The 25,533-nt window shown below is 42.0% G+C and overlaps 1 protein-coding gene across 2 annotated transcripts in view; it reads left to right on the top strand.

Annotated features, from left to right (window-relative positions):
* The first annotated feature begins 1,305 nt into the window (after nucleotides 1-1,305).
* The window catches only part of rab3ip (RAB3A interacting protein (rabin3)), a 26,381-nt gene continuing 2,153 nt past the window's right edge, over nucleotides 1,306-25,533 (top strand). The window contains exons 1-13 of one of the 2 annotated variants that reach the window (XM_084049843.1): nucleotides 1,306-1,491; nucleotides 7,698-7,759; nucleotides 7,988-8,098; nucleotides 8,728-8,888; nucleotides 10,270-10,453; nucleotides 12,132-12,227; nucleotides 13,166-13,243; nucleotides 14,973-15,179; nucleotides 17,663-17,791; nucleotides 18,572-18,684; nucleotides 22,438-22,537; nucleotides 23,315-23,384; nucleotides 24,629-25,533. The exon at nucleotides 24,629-25,533 is cut by the window's right edge and continues 2,153 nt beyond it. In XM_084049843.1, the coding sequence (XP_083905969.1) occupies nucleotides 8,015-8,098; nucleotides 8,728-8,888; nucleotides 10,270-10,453; nucleotides 12,132-12,227; nucleotides 13,166-13,243; nucleotides 14,973-15,179; nucleotides 17,663-17,791; nucleotides 18,572-18,684; nucleotides 22,438-22,537; nucleotides 23,315-23,384; nucleotides 24,629-24,711 (1,305 nt within the window). In that variant the 5' untranslated portion in view covers nucleotides 1,306-1,491; nucleotides 7,698-7,759; nucleotides 7,988-8,014 and the 3' untranslated portion in view covers nucleotides 24,712-25,533. The remainder of the gene's footprint in view (nucleotides 1,492-7,697; nucleotides 7,760-7,987; nucleotides 8,099-8,727; nucleotides 8,889-10,269; nucleotides 10,454-12,131; nucleotides 12,228-13,165; nucleotides 13,244-14,972; nucleotides 15,180-17,662; nucleotides 17,792-18,571; nucleotides 18,685-22,437; nucleotides 22,538-23,314; nucleotides 23,385-24,628) is intronic. The other variant, XM_084049844.1, reaches the window with a different exon arrangement.

Here is a 25,533-nt window from a genome sequence, read left to right on the forward strand (position 1 = left end):
TATCGCAAGATTTGGTTGTCAGGCAGTCAATGATGGTCAGTCTTGCGATACTTTGGCACTTTCAAAAGCGTACTTTGTGCTCCCTAGATACCTCAATAAACGTAAACAGTCTACACATCGAACAGCAACACAGCAGATTTTTTTTTTGTGATATGTCGTCTTTTATTTTCCTGACAGAGTATTTTATTAAGGTCTCAATCATTTAGAAATTGTGTTTGTTCATAAGCTGGTCCACAGCTGGCTCTCATTGACTCCAATCAATGTATTCCATGGCTGTTTGCCTTCCAGTATGACAAATCTGCTGGCTGGAATTGCTGGATAGCGAAAATGACGTAGATGACTATACCTTCTTTTTAATTACCTTGGGTTGTATTGGTGTTGTTTCTCAGGTTTGTGGGCATTATGAATGCACCATTCGATGGTGTATTCTTGTTGTTTCTCAGCTTGTGGGCAGTGTGTTGATGATGTCTTGTATTATATAATATACTTTATATTATTATATATCTTTAAATGTTTGATGAATTGAATACACAGGACCAGAATGGGAAAACAAGCCCTTGGGGCTTCTTGTGTTATCCTTTTAGCATCATTGCATAATGGTACCGCTGTACTATTTGCAAACTGTTAATAAAGTATTCAATCAATCAATCAAAGCACATGAATGCACCATTTTATTATGAATTGGTGTTCTTTCCCTGTGGTGTAAAGTAACTACATTTACTCAAGTACTTTACTTAAGTAAACATTTGAGGTATTGAGGTTAGTTTACTGGAGTATTTCCAATTTTCAATACTTTTACTTCTACTCCACTCATCTCAGAGGCAAATATTGTACTTTTTACTCCACTACAATTATTTGAAAACTTTAGTTACTAGTTACTTTGTAGAGTTTGACTATTATTACAAAACATACATTAACCACTTAAGCCCTATTTAAACTTTGGATATTTTCTAAATATTTTTTGTACATTTTAGACATAATGATAACTTGTGAAACAGGACATTCTGCATAATGAGTATACTTTTGGTACTTTAAGTAAATGGTAAATGGTGCATTTATATAGTAATAGTACATTTTCATTAGGCCTACCTGACTTTTACTTGTAACAGACTGTTTTGATACTTTTACTTAAGTTTAAAAAATGTAGTACTTTTTCCACCACTGTTCTTTCCCAGATTTATGAACGCACCATCTGACGGTGGTGTATCGGTGCTGTTTTCCCAGGTTTGTGGGCAGTGCTTGAACGCACCATTTCTTATTGACGTTCTTTCCCAGCTTGTGAACGCCCCATCTAACTGTGCGTCGGTGGTGTTTCCCAGGTTGTGAACGCAGCATCAGTGTCATGGTTGCTGTTGGAATATAAGCTGCAGACAGGATCCTGCTTCTATGTGTTCCTGTGGAACGTTGCATCATTGTGCTTTTACCCGAAGACAATTAAAACCTCCATTAAACATCCTCTGAGCTGATAATCACACAGCCCCGCACACACAGGTGAGTTGACAGCTATGACGTTATTTGTGACACACACACACACACACACACACACACACACACACACACACACACACACACACACACACACACACACACACACACACACACACACACACACACACACAGTACAATACAATATGCATGTTCAAAATATGAATTAGCCGTATAGCTTGATTTAGCAGACCAATCACCAGAAAGCAGCTGTCTAGCTGTGTGCGTGGTGTTACACCGACATTGGTGACTTGTTGAATTCTTGGACTCCGGAAGTCGCCGTTTAACGAACGAGTCGTTGCTTAAAGCCCCGCCGGAGACCGAGTTCCACGGGCCACCAGTTTGCGTGTGACAACTGTCATCTCTGCCCACTATTAGCTGACATGCTAACGCTGGTCCCATTCATCTGTCATGTCCAAGTGTCACGTCACAAAACGCTTCATTTAAATACGAATGAAGTCACCACACTGACTGAACGCATTATTATGGTTTCTATCACATGATAGTGTAATAATAAGGTTAAATTAAAAGCTGAGTTAGCTTAACTGTAATGTTAGCCGTCTGCGAGTGTAATTTAAATGCAGTGGTGGAAAGTAACTAAGTACATATTATACTCAAGTATTATATGAGGTATTTGTACTTTACCTGTGTTAATTTCAAATTTGCAATACTTTTACTTATACTGCTCCACTATCTCAGAGGCAAATATGATACTTTCACAACAATGATGAACACTTTAGTTACTAGTTACTTTGTAGATTTTGATTATTATTACAAAACATACATTAACCACTTCAGCCCCATATACATTTAGGCCATTTGAAAATAGCCGATCTACAAGCTCATGTTGTGATGCGACTCATTGGGAGCTTGTAGATCTACTATTTTCGAAAGATCTTTATACATTTGAAAACTGTGACGTGGGACATTCTGCATAATGAGTACTTTCTACTTTTGGTACTTTAAGTACATTTTGATACCATAGTTTTGTACTTTTACTGAAGTAAATTGTGATGCCATTGCCCACCATGCCCTAGGAAACTTGAGGGTAAGGAGCAGCTTTTCTTGAGCACGAACACAATGAAATGGTGTAGGTGTGAATGGTGACCTTTGTCATTACTGTATGTCACCATGACCATTTTTTTTTAATAGGACCATATATCTGTGTTATTGCATGGGTAGCCTGACTGACTCACTATAACTCAGTGGTTGTTACACTATTTCATCATCATGTCAAGGACCCCCACATTAATATGCAATTGACCACGGGCACCCAACTGAAAATATCATTATATATATACCCCCCATGCATCATTTCTTCATTTGTGTTCAAATATTCAAGATTTGTCACATTTTTGTCACAGTTTTCACCAAATATTCCAAAACCTAGGTTGGGGTGCTCCATGATACACAATAAAACAAAATAAACATTGAAAAAGCCACAATACAGCAAGAACGCAATGTATTTCTGCAGCTAAACACCATCACAGTGGCTGGTAACTGCTGAGGGAAATGATGGATAAAAAATTTATATATTGTTTTATGATAGCAGTGAGTGAGTTAGTACATGATAAGAAAGTGTGTTTTTACTGATATGTAAACATTGGGCAAAGTTACATACTAATATGCCTTTAAACCACATAGAGAAGATGGCTGTACGGTAAGATCAAACTGAAAAGATATAACCTAGCACTTTGAGATTTGCAAGAAAATAAAAAATATTATTAATATTATTATTTGTATTATTATTATATATATATATATAACCTTTATAACCAGTAAAAGACATTAAGATTAGGTTATTGTTTGGTAAATGAAAGCTTATAGTTATCTGTTTGCCATATAATTCCAGATACTAGCTGGTCAAATCTAGACTAAATATAGTAAGGATAGCATAGCACCGTGACGATAGCACCGTGATCATGTCACGAACACCAGTGTAGCCTGTAGTTTCATGGGGGCCCTCCCTGTCAAGAGTGCAATTTTTCCTTTTTGTAGGACAGCAGTGGTCAACTCATGAATAAAGATGACCTGGTTTTCCTCCCTAGTGTGCCCTGCATCTCTCTAACTCACTGATTCTCAACCTGGCCCTGAGGATATTGCAAGTGGGCCACCAAATAACTGGAAAAAGATTTGAGTGATGATAATGTAAAAAAAAAGAGACGGTATTTACTACTTTTTAGCGGCGCTAGCCGCTCTATACCTTTAGGTATAGAGCGGATATTAGCCCTCTATGCCTGGCTTTTGCGTCAACGTTCTGATTGGTCAGGTGCGCCAACGTTCTGATTGGTCAGGTGCGTCAACGTTCTGATTGGTCAGGTGCGTCAACGTTCTGATTGGTCAGGTGCGCCAAAGTTGTGATTGGTCACTATTCATGACATCACTATGATGTCATGAATATAGAATTCGATGTCTATATAAACGATGACAATGACTTCATCTTATTATTCATTTGGCTAAAGTCTCCGTCTAGGTAAGTTATTTAAAGTTAATATGACGAATAGAAAGAGAAAGATACAAGAACAGATGAAGGGTGAATGTATAGAAAGTCTGAGTTCGGGACCCAGTCATCCGTTATGACAGAATGGTTTGATAGAGACGATCGAGAATCCAAGAGTCCGTTAAGGTTCTGATTGGTCAGGCCCGTCAAGGTTCTGATTGGTCAGGCCCGTCAAGGTTGTGATTTGTCAGGCAAGGGGACTATTCATGACATCACTATGATGTCAAGGTTTATATTTTATTTCCTCATGTTTTTTTTTGTATATATTTTTATTTGGCTAAAGTCTCCTTCTAGGTAAGTTATTTAAAGTTAGATCCTCAATTTAACTTTATCTGTCGTCGACGCTCTGATTGGTCAGACCCGTCAACAAAGTGATTGGTCAAGCTTCACATGACACATGGCTATAAACACATTATAAACACATATCGATGACATAATGTATTCAAAGGCGCCGCTACCTTCACACAGGGTGTGATTTTTCTTTAAAAGCTTGACAAAAAAAAGTTTTCTTTGTGATACCGATAAATAGGAATTTAAAGTATACTAAGTACGATAGATCCATTGACCCAAGCCAGAACACAATGGATTGATTGAACATGCTCTGAAAATGCACGTGGCCCACCCATCTGATAGACCACGTGGGTCTATATTAATAGAGAAGATAATGTGTAAGTCCCCTGCTATAGATACTAGTATAGAGTTTTTGTACTGGTGATAATAAACACGCACGCACTCACTCTATCCCTGGTCATCATCGTGTTAGTCATAGGATAGAAAAGCAGCTGACTGTCTAACAATGCATATCAATGTGTGTGTGTGCGCGCGCAGGAACGTGCACTGTGCTTGTCTCTTTCTGTCTAATTTTACCATCCCTATCTCTACTTTTCTCTCTCTTTATATGTCTTTCAAAAAGTGTATTTGATGGTGAAGGAATGAAGATTTTGTCGTGCCAATGTTATTTATGATACAAGCCAAATCACAACAAAAGTTATGTCATGGCACTTTAATAATAATAACAATAAATAATAATAATGTGATGAAAGCATATAGAGCAGGTCATATAATAAATCCCAACGATTCCCCCATGAACAAAAAAACTCCCCTTTAACCAAGTCTTGAAACCCTCTAGACTGAGTAAACTGGACCTGAGTGAGTTGGCTCTGTACTTGGACCGTTTTTTTCCGTCTACACCAAATCTCTTTGCCAAAAAATTGCAGATCTACAAGCTCAGAACGTGTCGCATTGCGATGCATTGGTCTGCCATTTGAGAGAGAGAGAGAGAAAGGGGGGAGCAGGTTATTGTGGGTGTTGTCTCTGTACTACCTGACCATCTGTGTTGTTGGCACGCATGCACGCACGCATACACACACGCTCGCACACACACACACACACACACACACACACACACACACACACACACACACACACACACACACACACACACACACACACACACACACACACACACACACACACACACACACACACACACACACACACACAGGTGAACTGAACAGCTACAACAACTAATAGTATAATAACGGTCCACAGACAGAGAGAAGATGAGGCTCAGCCAGTAGACTAGACGGTGGAACTGATCCTTCCTGAAGCGTCACACCAGCTTATTAGACAGTTGTAAAGGAGCACTTCACACATTTTCAACCTCATAATTGGTCGTCATTACTGCTCATTATAATATGGCACCATTTCTGGCTATTCACCAGTCGCGTAACGAGGCAACAGTAGGCCCCGACACGACGCGAGGTGGTCACAGCGGGCCTCATGAACGCGCATGCACGCGCGCGTGAACATTTTGCGGTTATTAGTGGTTTCTGATACTTTTTTCACGGGTTTGTGACGGATTTCGGGTACATAAACAACGGTTTTGTAACCGACCAAACACTACTGAATGAAGGAAAAACACGTCTATAAAAGTCAAACATCTATATAACGGTCATGGTCCGAATTTGAGATATTATGTTGCGACATAAAATCAACCTTGGTTAACAATTACAATGTTAAGGGACCCACCCAGGTTTATTTTTTAATTCTTTTTTTTTTTTTTTTATATATAATTTTATTTATTTATTTATTTTTCTGGGTGAGGAGGGGCCCCTAACGTCATGGGCCCCAACGCAACCGCATTGTCTGCGTGACGGTAGTGACGCCCCTGCTATTCACGCTGTGTCTCAGAGGAGGACTGTGGACAGTTCAGAAACCTGCGTACCAGTGACATCATCGGTAGGCAGGGTTGGTCATTTCAGATAAGATTTCAAACTTTTTTGTTAAATGTATTTTTTTATTAATGCACTAACAATGGCTTCTATTTCAGCATGCTCTCTTTCCAGGAAGAGAAAGGCTGTGGCTTCTATTAGCTTGGAATCCACATCCATGATGTCATTGGTAGGCAGGTTTCTGAGTGTCCATTGCCCACCAATGAGACAAAGTAGCGGTCCACCCATTGTCAATGGCCAAGGCCTTAATATTAATGATCATAGTGATCACGTAATAATAATTTTGCATATCTTATGGCTGTCGTGCTGCTGCAGCATTTCTAATGTAATACCTCGAATATCTCTCTATCGCCACAGGAGGCAGAGAAATGGTTTAGTTATATTAGGGAATGAGGCTTTATGGAGGCAGCTGGATGTAACCCGATACCTACCCACAATCCCTCCGGGTGTAGGGTTACCTCGGGTCTCCATGGAGACAGACAGGGAGGCCACTGATTGGTTGGGTGAAGTAGCTGACAGGTGGGATGCTGACAGTTATCTGACTCTGTTGAACACAGATGTACAGTGTGCAACAGTAGGACAATGATCTGATCCTAGATCAGGCAGAACAGAGACTTACAGCGGGGGTCTTCAACGTTTTTTCCAGGCAGAGGAGGACCCCTAGATGAAGCGGGGACCCCCCACTACATATATTGTATAATAGTGTTGCAGATTCAACTTTTTCATTGATGGCTTCATTGACTTGTTTGACAGCACTATCATCAGTGTTGTTTAAATGTATGTTTGTTTGTTTGTTTACACATTATCTTCTCTATTAATATGCTGGATTCATGTTAATATGTATTTTCAGACATTTAACCACCTCAAAACTTGGTAAACTTGACATTTGGCTCTGTTCTTGGTCTCCCCCCAGAATAGGGATCTTAGGGTTCAAGTGGTTAATACAAATAAAAACATTCCTATCACAAAAAGATTTGGCGGCCCTTTTGTAGTAATTCTGAGGACCCCCCTGTTGACCCATGACCTAAGCCTTATTTTATACCACAGTGCTGTGCTGCGCAGCAACACACATGACACGTTGGAGCTTGTAGATCGGATATTTTGAAAAAAATGGCAGGTTGATAGATGAGGTCTGTCAAGGACAACAGTGTGTGCTGTGTAGTGTGTATGGAAATAACACCGTTTTGAATCCTCGTTCATTATCTTGAGTCAACCCTGGATTCTAAGTAAGTCAAAGAGTAATCTGAGTTCTCAGAAGTTCTCGCATTAAAACAGAAGGGGCGAGAATCAGTGAAAGATGGACGAGTGAGAGAGAGAGAGGTTATTGTGGGTGTGTTGTTTCTGTACTACCTGACCATCTGTGTTGTTGGCACAATGCTTACACACACACACACACACACCTGTTTTCACAACCGTTTTACTATCAGTGAGGTATATAACAGACTGAAAATCTCTCTCTCTCTCTCTCTCTCTCTCAGATGTGAGTGGTCTTGCTGACTGGCTGTCAGACTGTTGTGTACCTGGATCAGCCACAACCATGGTCAGTTATATTTAACTGTAACATATATACTTAACCAAGTAAGCTGACAGCATGAACCAAATAACTCTTAGCCATTCATTGTCATTTGATAGTCATACCCATGCTAAATGGACATAAGATTTCAATACCATACCATTCCATCATCATATTACCATTTTTGCAGTATTGTTTAGAAGTGTTTTTAGAATGATTATTACAATAATAATGGCATTCACTGTGTCTATACAGAGTGTATGATGAGCTACTACAGCTGCTATGGCTAACAGCAGTCAGAGCACTGAACCTCTGGAAGGATTCCATGAAGTCAACCTGGCTTCACCCACTACACCCGACCTACAGGTAAACTACCACCTAACTACCACCCGACCTACAGCTAAACTACCACTAACTACCACACCCAACCTACAGCTAAACTAACCTACAGCTAAACTACCAAACCTGACCTGCAGGTAACCTACGGGTACCTGATCTACAGATAAACTACCACACAAAACCACCTACTCTAACCCATTGAGACCTGAAGCCGATTCTACATGTCTCCTAAATCTCAACAGTATTCTGAAAAACGTATGTTTCTATATCAGTGGTGCTCAATTTTTCATGTCAAGGACCCCCAAAATTATATGTATTTGGCCGCGGACCCCCATCAAAATGTTTTGTTCCAGGGACCCCCAGAAGCAAAGATTTGAGTTAAAAATGTTCGCTTTAAAAATATATATATATTCAAAGATTTGCACACATTTTCACAATTTTTCAAAAATAGCAGATCTACAAGCTCATAGCGCGGCACTCGGTGCCGCGCTATGAGCTTGTAGATCTGCTATTTTTGAATAGCCCAAAGTGTAAAATAATGCTTTTTAGCTCAAATCTAAAAATGACACACTTAATGGGCTAACTCTATGCTTGGTAAAGGAAAGAACTGAAATCTGGAAATTGATCATTGTTTGCCAATGTGATTTTTCTCTCAGAACCAAGCAGACCATCGCCCCCCCACCCGTCAGACTGCACCCCCCACTGCGCTGTACCGCACCTCTTCCCTGGGCGCCCCCCCGCCATCCCCCCACACCACGCTGAGAGCTGACCAGCTGCCCACACAACCCGTCTACTCCACCCCACGACACAATGGAAGGTGAGGAGAATAGAATAAGACAAAACGGAGCAGTGGTTTTCAACTTGGGTGTGGCAAGTTGTGCGGTAAGTACTGGCCAGCTGATGGTATGTGTTGCGCTCCACCTCAGCAATCCATCTCCCTGGGGTCTAGCTAGCACATTGAAACGGGGATAGACTCTGCGTTCTTGGCTGATGCCTGTCGTATTTCCCAAATACTAAGAATAACGTGAATCAAACGGAGTACTGTTCTGTGCATAGTAAGTGACGTCACATCCACCATGCCTCTATAACACATCCTGGTTGCTATAGTTACACACAAAATAAGATATGAGCACATCTCCCCTTTCCAGAGACCAGGGTAGGGTAGACTGGCAGGTTTTTTTCCTGTCGGGAAGAAAAATATTAACGTAAGCACTTGAGTAATTATTTAGTTATTATCCTTAGCAATACTTACAATACTTACAAAATACTAACAATTTCCCCAATATTAAAAACTTCCCATAACCATACGTCACTTCAACTTTTCAATATAACACTGTATACTAACAAACAACTTTTCTTTTCACAGATCAATAATAATCACATTTGTTTTTTGTTTTTTGGGGGGGGGGGGGGGGGGGTCAGTTCTCAATGTGACTTTTTGCAGTTATGTTAAGTCTGTCAGTTTTAATTACTGCTCAGGAGCTGGCTCTGGTGGTCGTTGCTGTGACAGGGAACCTCCGTCACTTGTTGGTGAGGGCAGAGGTATCATGGGTGCTGATGATTTCGTCTCACCACCCCCTGAGGTAGATCCACCAAGTAGGCTCTCGGTGGGGAGTGGTTCTGGAGCACGGTCCCAGCTGACTTTGCGTCAGTTACCCATACCTGCTCCCCTGGTGACAAGACACCAAGAGCTTGTTGTAGGTTTCAGCATCTGCCCTCGCCTTTCCCTTCTCCCTTTTCCCTTCTAAGCCAAAGCGGCGCTGTCTGGCAGTGCAGGGTCAAGACGATAAGCCTCTCCGACCTACTTGCTTAGGATTCACCATCTTGGCATGGGCCAGGCTCTACTACTTTGTAGTACAGGCCCCAGGTCAGTTTCAGATCCAGTTATCTGGCTAATCAAGCTTTCTGCCATGCACCCCCAGGTGTAACTAGTCTCTGACTGCACAGCTACAATTACAAGCACGCCAGGTGAATGTAATTAACCACATTAACCCTAGCATCCCTATTGCGGGGAAAACATAGCAGATCTACAAGCTGTTGTCGTGTTTTCAGCCAAGATATTTCGTGTAGAGGGATAAAACAAAGGAGGGGGGCCTTGTATATCCTTCGGGTCCCTGGTTAAATCATTATTATAGGGTTTAAATGGTTGAAAAAGTTGGTATTCTTACTCGTATTTCCCACTTCCTGCTCCCCAACAGTGTCCCAGGCCTGGAAGTGGAGCCTGCGGCAGCAGAGGGCGGGGCCAATCTCCTGCCTGGAGAGGAGGGGGAGGAGCCAGGTGGTTTGATCGACAGTTTGTCTCATCTGAGGAGTCCCTCGGTCATGGAGGTCAAGGAGAGAGGATACGAGAGACTTCGGGAGGAGCTGGAGAAGGCCCAGAGGGTAACGCACACGCACACACGTTACTACTATACTTGTGAGGGCATCAACGTTTTAGGTCCGCAATGTACCGTACCTGGGGCGATAGGGCTTTTCCTTTTGCTGCCCCAACCCTGTGGAATGCACTCCCCAATACTCAGAGAAGCCCCCCAACCTCCAAACCCGTCAAAAATGCTCTCAAAACCCACCTCTTCAATATGGCTTCGCCTAGCTAACTGCAGACCCCCGTGTCTCACCGTTCCACTGTTTTTATTGATTTTATGTCATAGTCTAGCCCTAGTGTTTTTCCTAATAAAGTTGATTTTCTGTTTTAAGTCGAAATATATATTTTGAAATGTGAGGACCAGGGAAGTTTCTAAAAACAAAACAAAAAAAACATTGTGGGAATATTTTGCCCTCACAAGTATAGAGAAACACACACACACACACACACACACACACACACACACACACACACACACACACACACACACACCTAGTAGCAGAGACCCCAGCCAAAAATGCATGTTTGCACTTTTGTGAGTGTGTGTGCGTGTGTGTGTTTCTGCTATTGATAATCACTACCCATTAAGCAATGTTAACATTATTTTCAGATTTATGTTGAAATAATTTAATATCGTTTCTTTTTTTTTGTCATTTATTTTGACATTTACATCTTTTTTAAATTATTTTCATTACAATTGATGAAATATGATTTATCATGCATATTAATTCTCCTGCTGATAATCATAATAATGGTTCTATAAAGAGACCGGGTTGGGGCAAATTTGGAATAGAGGTTTCAGAAAACCTTTAAATTACACATAAAAGACTGGAAATTGAACAGGTACTATAAGATGATATTGTCGTGTTAATTAGAAAATGTTATTTATTCTATATTACTATTCTATTATTATAACAGCTATATACCAGCTGTTTATTAGATATATGCTATTTATATTACAGTAACGTTTCTGCGTTTCTTGTCATAAAAAGTATAAAAATACATAAAAAAACGTACAAGTCGCTTACCCACCTTCTTATTTCATAAATAACGAAATGCAGTCCATTTACCATTTAATCTCGAATAAAACCACGCTAATTGGTATAAATGACGTGGTTAACGTTTACATAATCACAATATGTGTTCTGCATAACTCCCTCCAACCAATCGCTGAAAGTTGGCAACCTTGCCGGTGGCATTGCTATGACTGGTACAGTATTACAGATGACAAACGTTAAAAAAAAAATCACACCCAGTGTGAAGAGAGTGGTGCCTTTGAAAGTGTAACTGGTTGCATCCTTGTGTTGCAATCAGCAACTGCTTGACCAATCATGCGGACGGACATACGGACGGACGGACGGACGGACGGACGGACGGACGGACGGACATACGGACGGACGGACAAAGTCAAAAGTAGGAGTGGTTGGCACCACTCAAAAACGTTGATCAAAAAGACTAAATAAAAATGTTCCTTGATGGTCATATTGTTGGTTTGTTTTCAGAACATGTCATGTTTAATTTTTATGATTTCATTTCTTCACCTTGAATTTATTTATATTTTCTGTTGTTTTTTTCCCCATTGTGCATATGTCCATGCTTCTGTGTGTGTGTACGCATGCACGCATGTGTTGTGTGTGTGTGTGTGTGTGTGTGTGTGTGTGTGTGTGTGTGTGCGTGTGCGTGTGCTTGTACTGTAAGGAGTTATTATTGAAGGATGAGGAGTGTGAGAAACTGTCTAAAGTCAGAGTCCAGCTAGAGCAGGAGTTAGAAGACCTGACCGCATCACTGTTCCAGGTACTACTACTGCTGCTGCTGCTGCTACTGCTCCTACTACTACTGCTACTACTTCTAACTACTATTACTTACGTTAATTGCGTAACGGAGGTTACATCAAAACTTTGTTAGGCGCCGTATCAGCTGAGAACACCTTTTGACCAGTGTTGCGACTTTGGGCTTGTTTATCTTTAAAGTCGCTTGTAAATTATTGGTGGTTGCGTTTGGGCTTGTTTCTTAAGTGTAGCTGCTTATTTGGGCTTGCTTCTAAATGTTTGGATTATTATTTAAACCAGTGGTTCTCAAATATGTTCATACCATGGACCCTCAAATGAATATGTATTTGTCCCTACCCCCCCCCCCCCCCCCCCATCTGAAAATGTTTTGTTTAAAAAGATTCCACATATTCCACTTTATTTCAAGATTTTTTTAAATCAGCAGATGTGGCGCATCGTAAGCTTGTAGATCAGCTATTTTCAAATAGCCAACGTATACACTATATAGGTTTAAAGTTCTTGCTTGTTTTGTCCTATACCTGGTTGCTTATTTCTCTCGCAAAATCTGGCAACACTGCTTTTGACTTAGCAGCGGCAGTCTGCCATGCATTCGTATGGTAAAGACCGGTGCGCTCCTCTTCTCAGCGCCCGGGCATCGCGTTCAGCATTCCTGATGCCCGCCGTTTTTTCCAGCGCAGCCGAAACACTCATCCATCCATGAGGCATTCCTTTGGTGTGTGCTGTATCTGTGTACTGTGTGTATTTCTTTGGTGCATACTGTACTGAGTAGAGTTGTTCCGATACCGATACCAGTATCGGAAAAGCTGCCGATAGTGCCGAAGATTTTCGGGTATGCCAGTCCATGAGTGTGTGTGTGTGTGTTTGTTTATTCCTTTAGTGTGTACTATATCTGTGTATTTTGTGTATTGCTTTGGTGCTTACCGTACTGTGTGCGTGTTATAGGAGGCGCATAAGATGGTCAGAGAGGCAAACGTGAAACAGGCCAACGCTGAGAAACAGCTGAAGGAAGCACTGGGCAAGGTGAAACACGCACACGCACGCACACACACACACAAACTACTAATCACCCCAGTGTTGTGCAAAGAAATCGATACAGCTGAGTGTGATGACATTTTTCACAATACTGCATTGATCCAGCCTTTCTTATCAATACATTCACTGCAGGCGGTTTTCTCTGTGCGACAAAGTATATAAAATAGGGCTTAAGTGGTTAATGTATAAATGAAAATTGAAAATATTAAAACGGCACGCTTTTCGGTTATTCGATTAATCGAAGAAGTCATTGATAGAATGATTGAAAATAATCGATGGTTGCAGCCCTAATGTGTATCATGGAATCGGCTGCCGTGCCGTGCCTATAGGACCAATCATTCCACAGATCAAAAAGATGACGGACGGTAGTGAAACCAGCCACGATGTACGGCTTGGAAACGGTGGTACTGACCAAAAGACAGGAGGCGGAGCTAGAGGTGGCAGAATTGAGGATGCTACGATCCTCATTAGGAGTAACCAGGACAAGATCAGAAATTACTACATTAAGGGTGCCAGGTGGCGCAGTCGGTAGCGCTGTCGCCTCACAGCTAGAAGGTCCTGGGTTCGATTCCCGCAGGGGACGCTGTGGGCGCTGGGGGCGTGTTCTCTCCTCTGCGTCATCAGTGCCATCAGTGCCATACCCTAGGTGGGGTTGGCGAAAGGGCCTTTCTGTGTGGAGTTTGCATGTTCTCCCCGTGTCTCCTAGGGTAGGTACCCTCACAAAAACATGCAGTAATCCTGGTACTGCCTCCCCCTGGCCAGCCGGGGCGCCTGATGGAGGGGAAAGGAACTGGTTGGAATAACCTGTTCCTTCCACGCGCTACGTCCAACCAGGGAAACTCCCCCCTGTCAGGTGACAAGAAGGTCAGTTGGCTCTCATGCATTGAAGGAGGCATGAGCTTGTTCCCTGGCCTCCCTAGGTTGGCAAAGGAAAGGTAGTATTACATAGACATAGACAATTGGCACTGGGTGTAAAAAATAGGGTTACAAATCGTGGGATAAAAATTTAGGGGGAAGGAAAAAAAATGACTACATTTGAGGATCTGCCCAGGTTAGACGATTTGTAGGGGATAAGACAAGAGAGGCGAGGTTGAGATGTTTTTTGGACATGTGCAGAGGAGAGCTGAGGAGGGGTTTCATTGGGAGAAGGAAGATGGAGCTGCCAAGAGGAAGGCCAAAAGAGGAGGTATATTATGGATGCGGTGAGAGACGACATGCAGGTGGCTGGAGTGACAGAGGAAGACGCAGAAAACAGAGTCAGATTGAAACGGTTGAACGGCTGTGGAGACCCCGATGTGAATTTGCCAAAAGAAGAAGAAAGAAGATTCCACAGAACAAAAATACATTGAAAACCTGAAACCTTTGTTTACTGATGTTGTTGATTATCACAATGTGTCGCATCGCTATTTTCAAATGGCCGCAATGTACTGTATATAGGGCTGAAGTAGATGTATTTTTTTGTAATAATAATCAAAATCTACAAAGTAACTATTAACTAAAGTTTTCATACAATTGTAGTGGAGTAAAAGTACAATATTTTCCTCTGAGATGTAGTGGAGTAGAAGTAAAAGTGCTGAGAATTGGAAATACTCAAAATAAAAGTAATAAAACGTGGTGTAATAAAAGTACCTCAAAATTGTACTTAAGTACAGTACTTGAGTAAATGTGCTTAGTTACTTTACACCACTGATGTCTTGTCTCTGTGTCCGTCCATCAGATTGACGTCCTCCAGGCGGAGGTGACGGCATTGAAGACATTGGTGCTGTCCTCGCCTGGCTCCCCTGTGTCCGAGCTACCAGGGGCATCCGTGATGAAGGCCCCGTTCAGGAAAGGTCACGGCCGGAACAAAAGCACATCGTCAGCTGTAGCGGGTTCACAGCCAGACCCCTCCGCCACGGAACCCATAGTACGAGACTGTAGAGAGGTACGCCACACACACACACACACACACACACACACACACACACACACACACACACACACACACACACACACACACACACACACACACACACACACACACCCAGGGAACGTGGTGCGTACAGCTGAACGTACCACAGGTAGCTCCCTCCCGTTTACAGCCAGTGTTTCCAGATTTTGCGAGGGAAATAAGCACACACACACACACACACACACACACACACACACACACACACACACACACACACACACACACAAAACACATTGTAATGCAGTGGTTCTCAAACTTTTTCATGTCAAGGACCCCCAAATTGACACTTATTAGCCCGCGGACCCCCATTTGAAAAGATATGCCAGGGACCCCCATAAGAGAAGATTTTTTACGGCTCTAGCAGTGATTCTCAACCATTTTAATTTCAAGGACCCCCAGTTTGATATGCATTAGGCTACAGACCCCCATTTAATGGCATCACTTGGACCGCAATTTATATTGTAAAATCTATGTCAATTTAACTCTGAGAGTGTACAAATGGAACCAAATGGACCCGTTAGGGTCCATTTGGTTCCATTTGTACACTCTCAGAGTTACAGACCCATAAGGGTCCATTTGGTGCCTAATCTATCATTTAGCTGGGTACCCCCTGGAACTCCCTCAAGGACCCCTGGGCGTCCCCGGACCCCACTTTGAGAACCAATGTTGTAATGTATTTACAAAATAAAATAGATTTTATAATGTGTGTATATATTCCACTGATCTAAAAGGACATAACAACAACAGGCGCTCGGTCGGGCGCAGTGGTAAAGTCCCTGTCCACCACCACGGAGGTTGTGGGTTCGAATCCACCGTGGTGCATCCGGCTTTGTCGGGCGTCTACACAAACACAATTGGCCCGTATTTGGGGGAGGGAAGCCGGGCGGGGAGGGTGTTGTTGGTCACTGCACGTACTCCTGCGGGCTGGGGCGGCACCTGTCAGCGGGGAGTGTTGGGCGGGAGGAGTAGGACGAAGGCTCTACGTCCTCCTGGTGGGGGCTCCTCACTGGCAGGTGAGTCAGCAGGATACAACAGCAGTGATAACGGAGATGTGTGTGGGGAGGAATCTATTGGTATAATGAGTAAATTGGGGAGAAAAAGGAGTAACTAATAATTGGCTACTCAAAATTTGAAGAGAAATTTAAAAAAAAGCTCATAACAAAATGTTTGCTATTTGTTGTAAGACAAAGTATACTGTATAGGTCTAGAAAATGACTCCCTTTGTTTTTTTCCTAAATCAAACCCTGAATATAAATATAAATGTGGGCAGTGTATCAATATCACAAGCAATATGGGTAATATGATGTGATGTGATGAGTGGCATATGGGTAATATGACACACACACACACACACACACACACACACACACACACACACACACACACACACACACACACACACACACACACACACACACACACACACACTATATATAAATAAAATACATCTATCAAAGAGATGGAGGTAGATGGTAAGACTAAAGAGTTCAAGATCCTCGCGGGCGTCCCACAGGGCGATACCCTGGCCTCCTTCTCGCAACCAGGAGCCACACAGCTCCCAAGCAAAGTGTCAGCAAGACCTTCAGAGAGAAAGGGAACTACTGCTACTGGCAGTAGAAATGGAGCGCAGGAAGATCTGCCTTAAGCTCAGTGCCAAGAAAACTAAAATGATGGCATTTAACCACCATGCCATTAAGACCTGAGGCCGATTCTACAATTGCCTTCTAAATCAGTAGTTCTCACACTTTCAAGACTTTTCAAAAATAGCAGATGTACAAGCTCGCAGCGTGGCACGAAGTGACGCGCTGTGAGCTTGTAGATCTGCTATTTTTGAATAACCAACGCAAAAATCGAAAAGCTGTGGTGCATCCGGCTGCGAGTGTCTACTGTCTGCACGAACACAATTGGCACCGTGTTTGAGGAAGGGGTGATAATTGTCACTGTTACTCATACGGGCCGGGGTGGCACCTGTCAGCAGGGAGTGTTGGATGAAGGGCCGAAGGGGGGGGGGGGGGGCTCCTCACTGGTACAGGTGAGTAAGTAGGATACAGTAGCATACAACAGCAGTGACAACACAGAAACACACACAAATGTGTGTGGGGAATCAATTGGCATAACGTTAAAATGGGGGATAAAAAGCAACAACAAATTTAAATCTTTCCCCCAAAACATCTTCCCTTTCAAACTGATCCTTTTAGATGTCTGCTGAGTTGGCATAAAGAGCAGCATAAGCTGAAATAGCCACTAGTCTCCCTTTTTAAATGCCCCCACTCCCTCTCACTGTAAACTTGATCTGTATACTTTCCTTCTCTCTGTCTCTGTCTGTCTGTCTGTCTGTCTGTCTGTCTGTCTGTCTGTCTGTCTGTCTGTCTGTCTGTCTGTCTGTCTGTCTGTCTGTCTGTCTGTCTCTCTCTCTCTCTCTCTCTGTCTGTCTGTCTGTCTTTCGCTCTGTGCAGGTAGACAGTCAGTTGTTCAGTGAGTTCAAACTGTGGAAGGAGGACCCCACAATAGACAGAAGTTGTCCTTTCCTGGACAGAATCTACAGAGAGGACATTCACCCCTGTCTCACCTTTAGCAAGACTGAGGTACGAGTGTGTGTGTGTGTGTGTGTGTGTGTGTGTGTGTGTGTGTGTGTGTGTGTGTGTGTGTCCTTAAGACCACTGAATGAGTTAATGGTAACTGGATTCTGCCAAGCCATCTAGTTGTGTACAATATAACGCCAGCTCGCTCGCGTGCGTGAGTGTGTGGGGTCGCTGTCGTGTGTGTGTGTGTGTGTGTGTGTGTTCGTGCACGAGCGCAACACGTTGCCGGCTGTGATTGTGTAGAAACCCAGCTGACTTTCTTTCTCTAGGCTCAGTCAATGGCCAATGTAACAACATGACACGCACGCTGTAATTATTCTATTGAAGTCTGCACAGAACACAACCTTTATTCTATCACTGCCTACATTGTAACAATTATGGCAAGACAAGGTTAACGCTGATTGGTGCAACGGTGCCGGAGATAAGGTGTTCACAGACGGACGGACGAACACACACACACTCACAAGGGCGGACAGGGGGGCGAATACATATAGTAGTCTCGACCACACCACTCCTGGCAGAGACAAAAATCTGTAAGCTGTTGTGTTAGTTTTCTTCGTATGATGGGGAATATGATTCATACATGGAACACACATTCCACTGTAAGGGACAAACTCTTTCACCAGTTATTCTTCTCTTCCCTTCCTCTTAATTTGTTTGATTGTAAAATATACTGCTTTATTCCGTGTGTGTGTGTGTGTGTGTGTGTGTGTGTGTGTGTGTGTGTGTGTGTGTGTGTGTGTGTGTGTGTGTGTGTGTGTGTGTGTGTGTGTGTGTGTGTAGTTGGGATCAATCATTCTAGAAGCTGTAGAGAGGAACACATTGAGTGTTGAGCCAGTTGGATTCCAGCCCCTACCGGTTGTTAAGGCCTCGGCTGTGGAGTGTGGAGGACCAAAGTATGTCCATACAACACGCACACACACACACACACACACACACACACACACACACACACACACACACACACACACACAGAGGGAAATTTTCCTCAGAGCTCTGTTTTAATGCTGAATAAGGAGATCACTTGACCAGGTGTGGTTCTCAAAGTGGGGTTCCGGGTACCACCAGGGGTCCATAGTTGTGGGGGTACTCATGGAATCATTTCTCTTCAAATCAAAGTAATCAAATGACTGTGCCGGTACTTTCTATTGTCATATGAGATGTAATGAGATATGATGAGATGTACTGAGGTACAATGAGATATCACACACACACACACACACACACACACACACACACACACACACACACACACACACACACACACACACACACACACACACACACACACACACACACACACACACACACACACACACACACAGAATATTACTATTGCTCTCCTCTCTCTGTCTCTCTCTTTCTTTCCTGTCCCCTCAGATGTTTTTGTCCTCCTGGCTTCACTCGTTCATGGTCATCTCTCCATCACCGGCTGTCTTTCTTTTTCTTTCTTTCTTCCCTCCTTTTTCTCCATTCCTCCAGTGCTCGATGGGCTGAGCTTGTCACGTAAGTCGTCTATCCTTTCTCTCTCTCTCTCTCTCTCTCTCTCTCTCTCTCTCTCTCTCTCTCTCTCTCTCTCTCTCTCTCTCTGTCTCTCTGTCTCTCTCTCTCTCTCACTCATAGACAAAAAAAAATGGACGAAGGGAACAGTGACGTCACCCATTGGTTTCTACAGACGCATTTTGAAGCCACTTTATCTGCGAATTCAAATCCGCCATCTTGGAACTTCCGGTCTCTGAAAAGCAACCGGAAACAACTGCTATTGGCTGCAACCGCAGCGAGGGCGGGTCTTCACTCGTTAGAGCCATTAGAAGCCCTAGAAACGTACCCTACTTTATCATTCATTTTAAAATGAATGGGAACATAATTTACTAAACGCACAAACAAAAAGTATTCATGAAAATGTTTACTACGGTAATGAAATCAAGTGTAAAGTCCGGCCAAAGCCTCATTGAATGGAGTGAAAATGCCTCTGCAGCCTGCAGGAGGTGAAATAGCGACATATGCTGGGCCATTATTGCAAACTGCAGGCTTAAAAGAATCACTTCCTGGGCTTCAAATCCAGCGGAGCTTACTTGCCACCTGCTCTCACTCATCACTCTTTTCATCACTTAACACATTAAGACCAGGAAAGCATCTCTGTCATTTTAGATTTTAGCTAAAAAGCATTATTTTATACTTTGGCTATCAAAAATAGCAGATCTATAAGCTCATAACGTGGCACGAATGCATTATGAGCTTGTACATCTGTTATTTTTGAAAGATTTAGAAAAATTGTCCATTGCAAATCTTTGAATATATATTTTTTACATTTTTTTAACTCAAATCTTTGCTTCTGGGGGTCCCTGGAACAAAGCATTTTGAGATGGGGGTTGGCGGCCAAATACATATAATTTTGGGGGTCCTCCTGATATAGCAACATACATTTTTCAGAAAATCGGGCCTCAGGTCCTAATGAGTCAATCCAGTGGTTCCCAAGCTTTTTAGCGCAAGACCCAAAATGAGAAATAGACGTTTGCCCAGTACCCAAACTAGTGAAAATAGCAGATCTACTGCTTGTGGATCTACTATTTTCACTACTTCTTAAGCTTTCTTTTTTATTATCTTTTTTTAATGGAAATGATTAGATTTTTTTCATTTTATTAATTAAATGCTTTGAAAATGTTTTGATTTATTTTTAATTGATGAGAAGTTGTGACTTTTTCTAATCTTTTGAAATATATATATACATATATATTTTTTTATGTATAAAACAGAAAAAAGGGGGATATTTACTTGGGACCCATACATATTGATCAGCAACCCAATAGGAAATAGTGACTTAATCCATCCCTTCATTCCTTCCTTATCTCCTTAACATCCTCACTTTCTTCCTTCATTACTTATAGCTTTTTAATCAACCGTTGCTCCGTCCTTTTTCCTTCCCTCCTATCTTCCTTTGCTTTTTTCCATCGGTCCCTCCTTCCTTAACGTCTGCTATTCCTCTCTTATATCTTCTCCTATCGCTTCCTTCCTTTCCTCGACTCCTTTCCTTCCAAACGTGCCACAGATTTGTTGATAATGTTGCAGAATGACCTGCAGCTTTTTCCTCATGGCAACCTCATCAATGCTGTTCTACTGTTAGTTGTGTTCTATCTAGAACACGGTTTCTCAACCTGCGGACTGGGGACCCTCAGGAAAATAGCAAATCTACAATCTCACAACGCGCTTGCGTTGCGAGCTTGCAGATCTGCTATTTTCACTACTTCTTAAATGTTGTTTTCTTATTTATTTGTGAAAATATTGTGGGTTTTTCTGTCTAGAATATATATTTTTAAATGTAGGGAACAAAAAAAACTTGTGACCCATAAAAATTTGTCCACGACACAAACATGGGTCCCGACCCACTGTTTGGGGAAACAGTGTTCTACAACAGTGTTATAGATCAGTTTTCCAGAACACTGTGTGAACTCGTTTTCTAAAATGTTGTAGCTCTCTGTTCTAGGACAGGGGTCTTCAACAGGGGGTCCGAGACCGCAAGGGGGTCCTCAGAGATACTGCAGGGGGGCCACCAAATCTTTGTGTGATAGGGACTTTATTTATTTTTACATTAACCACTTGAACCCTCACATCCCTATTCCTGGGGGAACATTAACCCAAAAATAGCCGATCCACAAGCTCACAACGTGTCACAGACGCGTTGTGAGCTTGTTGATCAGCTATTTTCGTCGAAGAGGTTTGGTGTAGAGGGGGGGGGGGGGGGAGCAAACCAAGCACCAAGCCAGAGGTCAAGTTTGCAAAGTATTGAGGGTTTAAGTCATTGAATGTCTGAAAATACACATTCAACATGAATCCAATATAGTGGCGAGCCCTCATTCATCTCTCTCTCAGCTAAGGGGTCCTTGGCCTGAAAAAAAGTTGAAGACCCCTGTTCTAGGATAATTGTTCTACAACACTGTAGGCCATATTTCTCAGAACTTTGTAGACTTGTATTCTGGAAAGTTCTGTGTGCTAGACTCTAGAACTAATAAAATGACCTGATTGACCTGGAGGAATAAATGTTTCCCCCGTTGTCTATAGCTGTGGTTCTCAGCCTGTGGGTCGTGACCATTTTGGGGGGGGTCCCCAGGTGACAGTAAAGTGACAATTTAAGGACTTTAAAGACTTTTTTTAATACCTAAAAAAAATACCATTACTGCATAAAAATTAATCAACACACTATACTACAAAAGACTGGTCAAACATTGGCTAAATTGACAAATAATATTAAAAAATTGTGAGCTTGTAGTCTATTTTCACAATATTCATCTGTGGAACCGAGTCGAACTAAATCTAATGCCTCAACTCCTACAATTCCAAGTGCTTATCAGGGTGAGAGGGGAGGGATCCCCACTTCAAATATGATTATTTTGGGGTGTCGTGGTCTGAAAAGGGTGAGAACCACTGGTCTAGAGGAATTTCATAACATTTCATACATGTTTATGAAATAATTACTAAATGTATAATTTTTTATTTGTTAAAAAGATTTAAGGAGAAAATGAGCATCGCTCTGAACTATGGGAATTCTTTTTTTCTCCTGATTTCATATCAGACTAATTTGTATTTGTTTTTAATTCGTTAAAAAATATTGGTGAGTAAACTCCTTCTTTTCCCTCTTTTCTGTCAAACAGGAAGTGCGCTCTGAGTGGACAAACTAAAACCTGTAAGCACAGAATCAAGTTTGGAGATTCATCCAACTATTACTATGTCTCCCCCTACTGTAGATATAGAGTAAGTACACACACACACACACACACACACACACACACACACACACAACACACACACACACACACACACACACACACACACACATACTCTGACACACTCATACACCACTTATAGGCCTGTCACAATTATTACATAATCACAATTATTTGAGATAATCGCAATTATCTTTGTATAATCTTCATAATCGTTACCATGTTGAAAAATGTTCATATGTTTTCAAACATTTTCCAAAAAGATCTTCAAGCTTAGAGATCAGCCATTTCTGCCATTGAATTTTGTTTTTCAAGTATAAAATCATTAAATATGTGTTTGTATATTTAAGTTATTTGTCATATCTGCCCTGTGCAATTTTTTGTTACGAAGCCTAAAAGGCAAACAAAAATGAAATGCCTATTCATGTGTTGCATGTTCAATGCCAAAAACAAAATTAAATCGTTAATTGCAATTATTTGTGTGACAATTCATCGTCAACTTAAATTTGTAATCGTGACAACCCTACCCATATATACTAGCATAAAGTAGTATGTAAATTATACAGCATACTTATACAAGTACAGTATATAACTTTAGCTCTCTCTGTATTGACTGCATAGGTGTAATAATGATCATAATTATAATAATATATATAATAACACAAATTCTAATAATAAAGACAGTTTAATGCATGGTAGTTATTAATTTTGATTAGAATGATGTAATTGTGTGTGTGTGTGTGTGTGTGTGTGTGTGTGTGTGTGTGTGTGTGTGTGTGTGTGTGTATGTGTGTGTGTGTGACAGATTACGTCCGTGTGTAATTTCTTCACCTATATTCGCTACCTTCACCAAGGGCTGGTCAAACAACAAGATGGTAAGAGACACACACACACACACACACACACACACACACACACACACACACACACACACCCAGGGAACGTGGTGCGTACAGCTGAACGTACCACAGGTAGCTCCCTCCCGTTTACAGCCAGTGTTTCCAGATTTTGCAAGGGAAATAAGCAAACAGGTCTATGAAAACAAAATAAGCGACTATAGGCCACATGAGCACTTTGAACCTATACATACAAGCTTGTAGATCATCTATTTTCCCAAAAATCGTGAAAAATATGGAATATTGGAATATTTTTGACAACACAAATCTAGTATGGTGGTCCCTGGCACAAAATATTTTCAGATGGGGGTCCGCGGACAAATACATATCAATTTGGCGGTCCTTGACATGAAAATGTTTCAGAACCACTGGTTTAAACAGCATTATAGGAGGGAAGCCCAAATAAGCAGCCACACTTTAGAAAACAAGCCCAAAAAAACGCAACCCGCAACTACCAATATTTGCAAGCGAATTTACAGGAAAAACAAGCCCAAAGTCGCTTATAATAAGCGGACATGACAACCCTGGTTACAGCCTGTGCTTTGATTAAAGCATAAAGGGATAAAAAAAGATAGACAGGCATTATCCTATGGAAACAGACTGTTTGTAACCATGCGGTCTTACAAGCGCTTGAGGTGTGGCTCACAGCCCTGGCAGCTCTACAAGGACCTGGCCATTAAACAAGCTAACAAAAACACAAACAAAAGGGGAAATTAAATAAAACGACAAACTGTGATTAATCCTACATAGATTATTATACTCCATTATAATTGTGTTATTATTGTGTTCTGTTAACCACAGTTTTGAGGACCTTGCCACTCTAGCGTAACTTGCTGGCTTGGTTAACTATACCAGCCAACGTGAATCATTTCTACTGCGTGCGTGCGTGCGTGCGTGTGTGCGTGCCTGCGTGCCTGCCTGCCATATATGGCGATGCCACTGCTACTTGTGCCCATGGAGTGCTGAGTGACATGCGTGTTGTAGGACATATCCATGAGTTTGTGAATGTAACCTTTACTGCACCTCCTAGAATATTTGTGTCCCTGTATGTTTTCCCTGTGTGTGGACATAAATGAATTGTTAAACTGTGCGTGTGTGTGTGTGTGTGTGTGTGTGTGTGTGTGTGTGTGTGTGTGTGTGTGTGTGTGTGTGTGTGTGTGTGTGTGTGTGTGTGTGTGTGTGTGTGTGTGTGTGTGTGTGTGTGTGTGTGTGTGTGTGTGTAGCTGAACAGATGTTCTGGGAGATCATGCAGTTGCGTAGAGAGATGTCCTTGGCCAAGCTGGGATTCTACAAAGACCCGCTGTGACCAATGGGATCACTCCGCTCGCTCTGATGGATAGCCCTGACATCCAATCAGAAGCACCCATCCCTCCAGAAGCCCCCACCTCCTCCAATCAAAACGCCATCTCACCTTGAAGAAGCCTGCGGGTGTGTTTGTACTATAAATTACTGTATTGTACAATTTGTACAATATTATTATATTGTGTGTTTGTGTGTGTGTGTGTGTGTGTGTGTGTTAGAGCCTGACCGAATTTCGATGCCGATCCCGATTTTGTCGCAGACCCCCGATTACCGATTTTGACCGATATTTTGGCCAAAAAGTGCAGCATTTTCTACTTACTGTAAACTAGTTTGAAGTTTCTATTTGTGAACATTTAACTACAGTTTACTTTATTTAAATACTTAAGCCTTATTCAAAATGTTCAAAAATAGAAGATCTACAAGCTCATGAGTCGCGACGTGGTGTAAGCTGGGCGGGGGGGATTTAGATATTTAAACATTTTCACCAAGAATGACATTCCCAAGATAGGGACGCCAGGTTGAAAGTGCTTTAACCACTTAGACTAGTGGTTAAGCACAAATCAGCAGATCTACAAGCTCACAATGCTCCTACATTGTGAGCTTGTAGATCGGCTAATTTCTGCTAAGATATTTAATGTTGAGCGAAAACGTAAAAGACACTAACTAGTTTAGAGCCCTGAGGGACTCCGGTCAACCATAAGTGGTTAGAAATCAGGACACGTCGGCCACATAACTGCCGAAACCGATGTCGTCAAAAAAGGTAAATAATTTGGTCTGGCTCTAGTGTGAGTGTGTGTGCGCGTGTTTAATTTCCTGTACACTGCTA

Source organism: Gymnoscopelus microlampas (assembly GCF_963454915.1).
Source record: "Gymnoscopelus microlampas genome assembly, chromosome: 23".
Classification (NCBI taxonomy): Eukaryota; Metazoa; Chordata; class Actinopteri; order Myctophiformes; family Myctophidae; genus Gymnoscopelus; species Gymnoscopelus microlampas.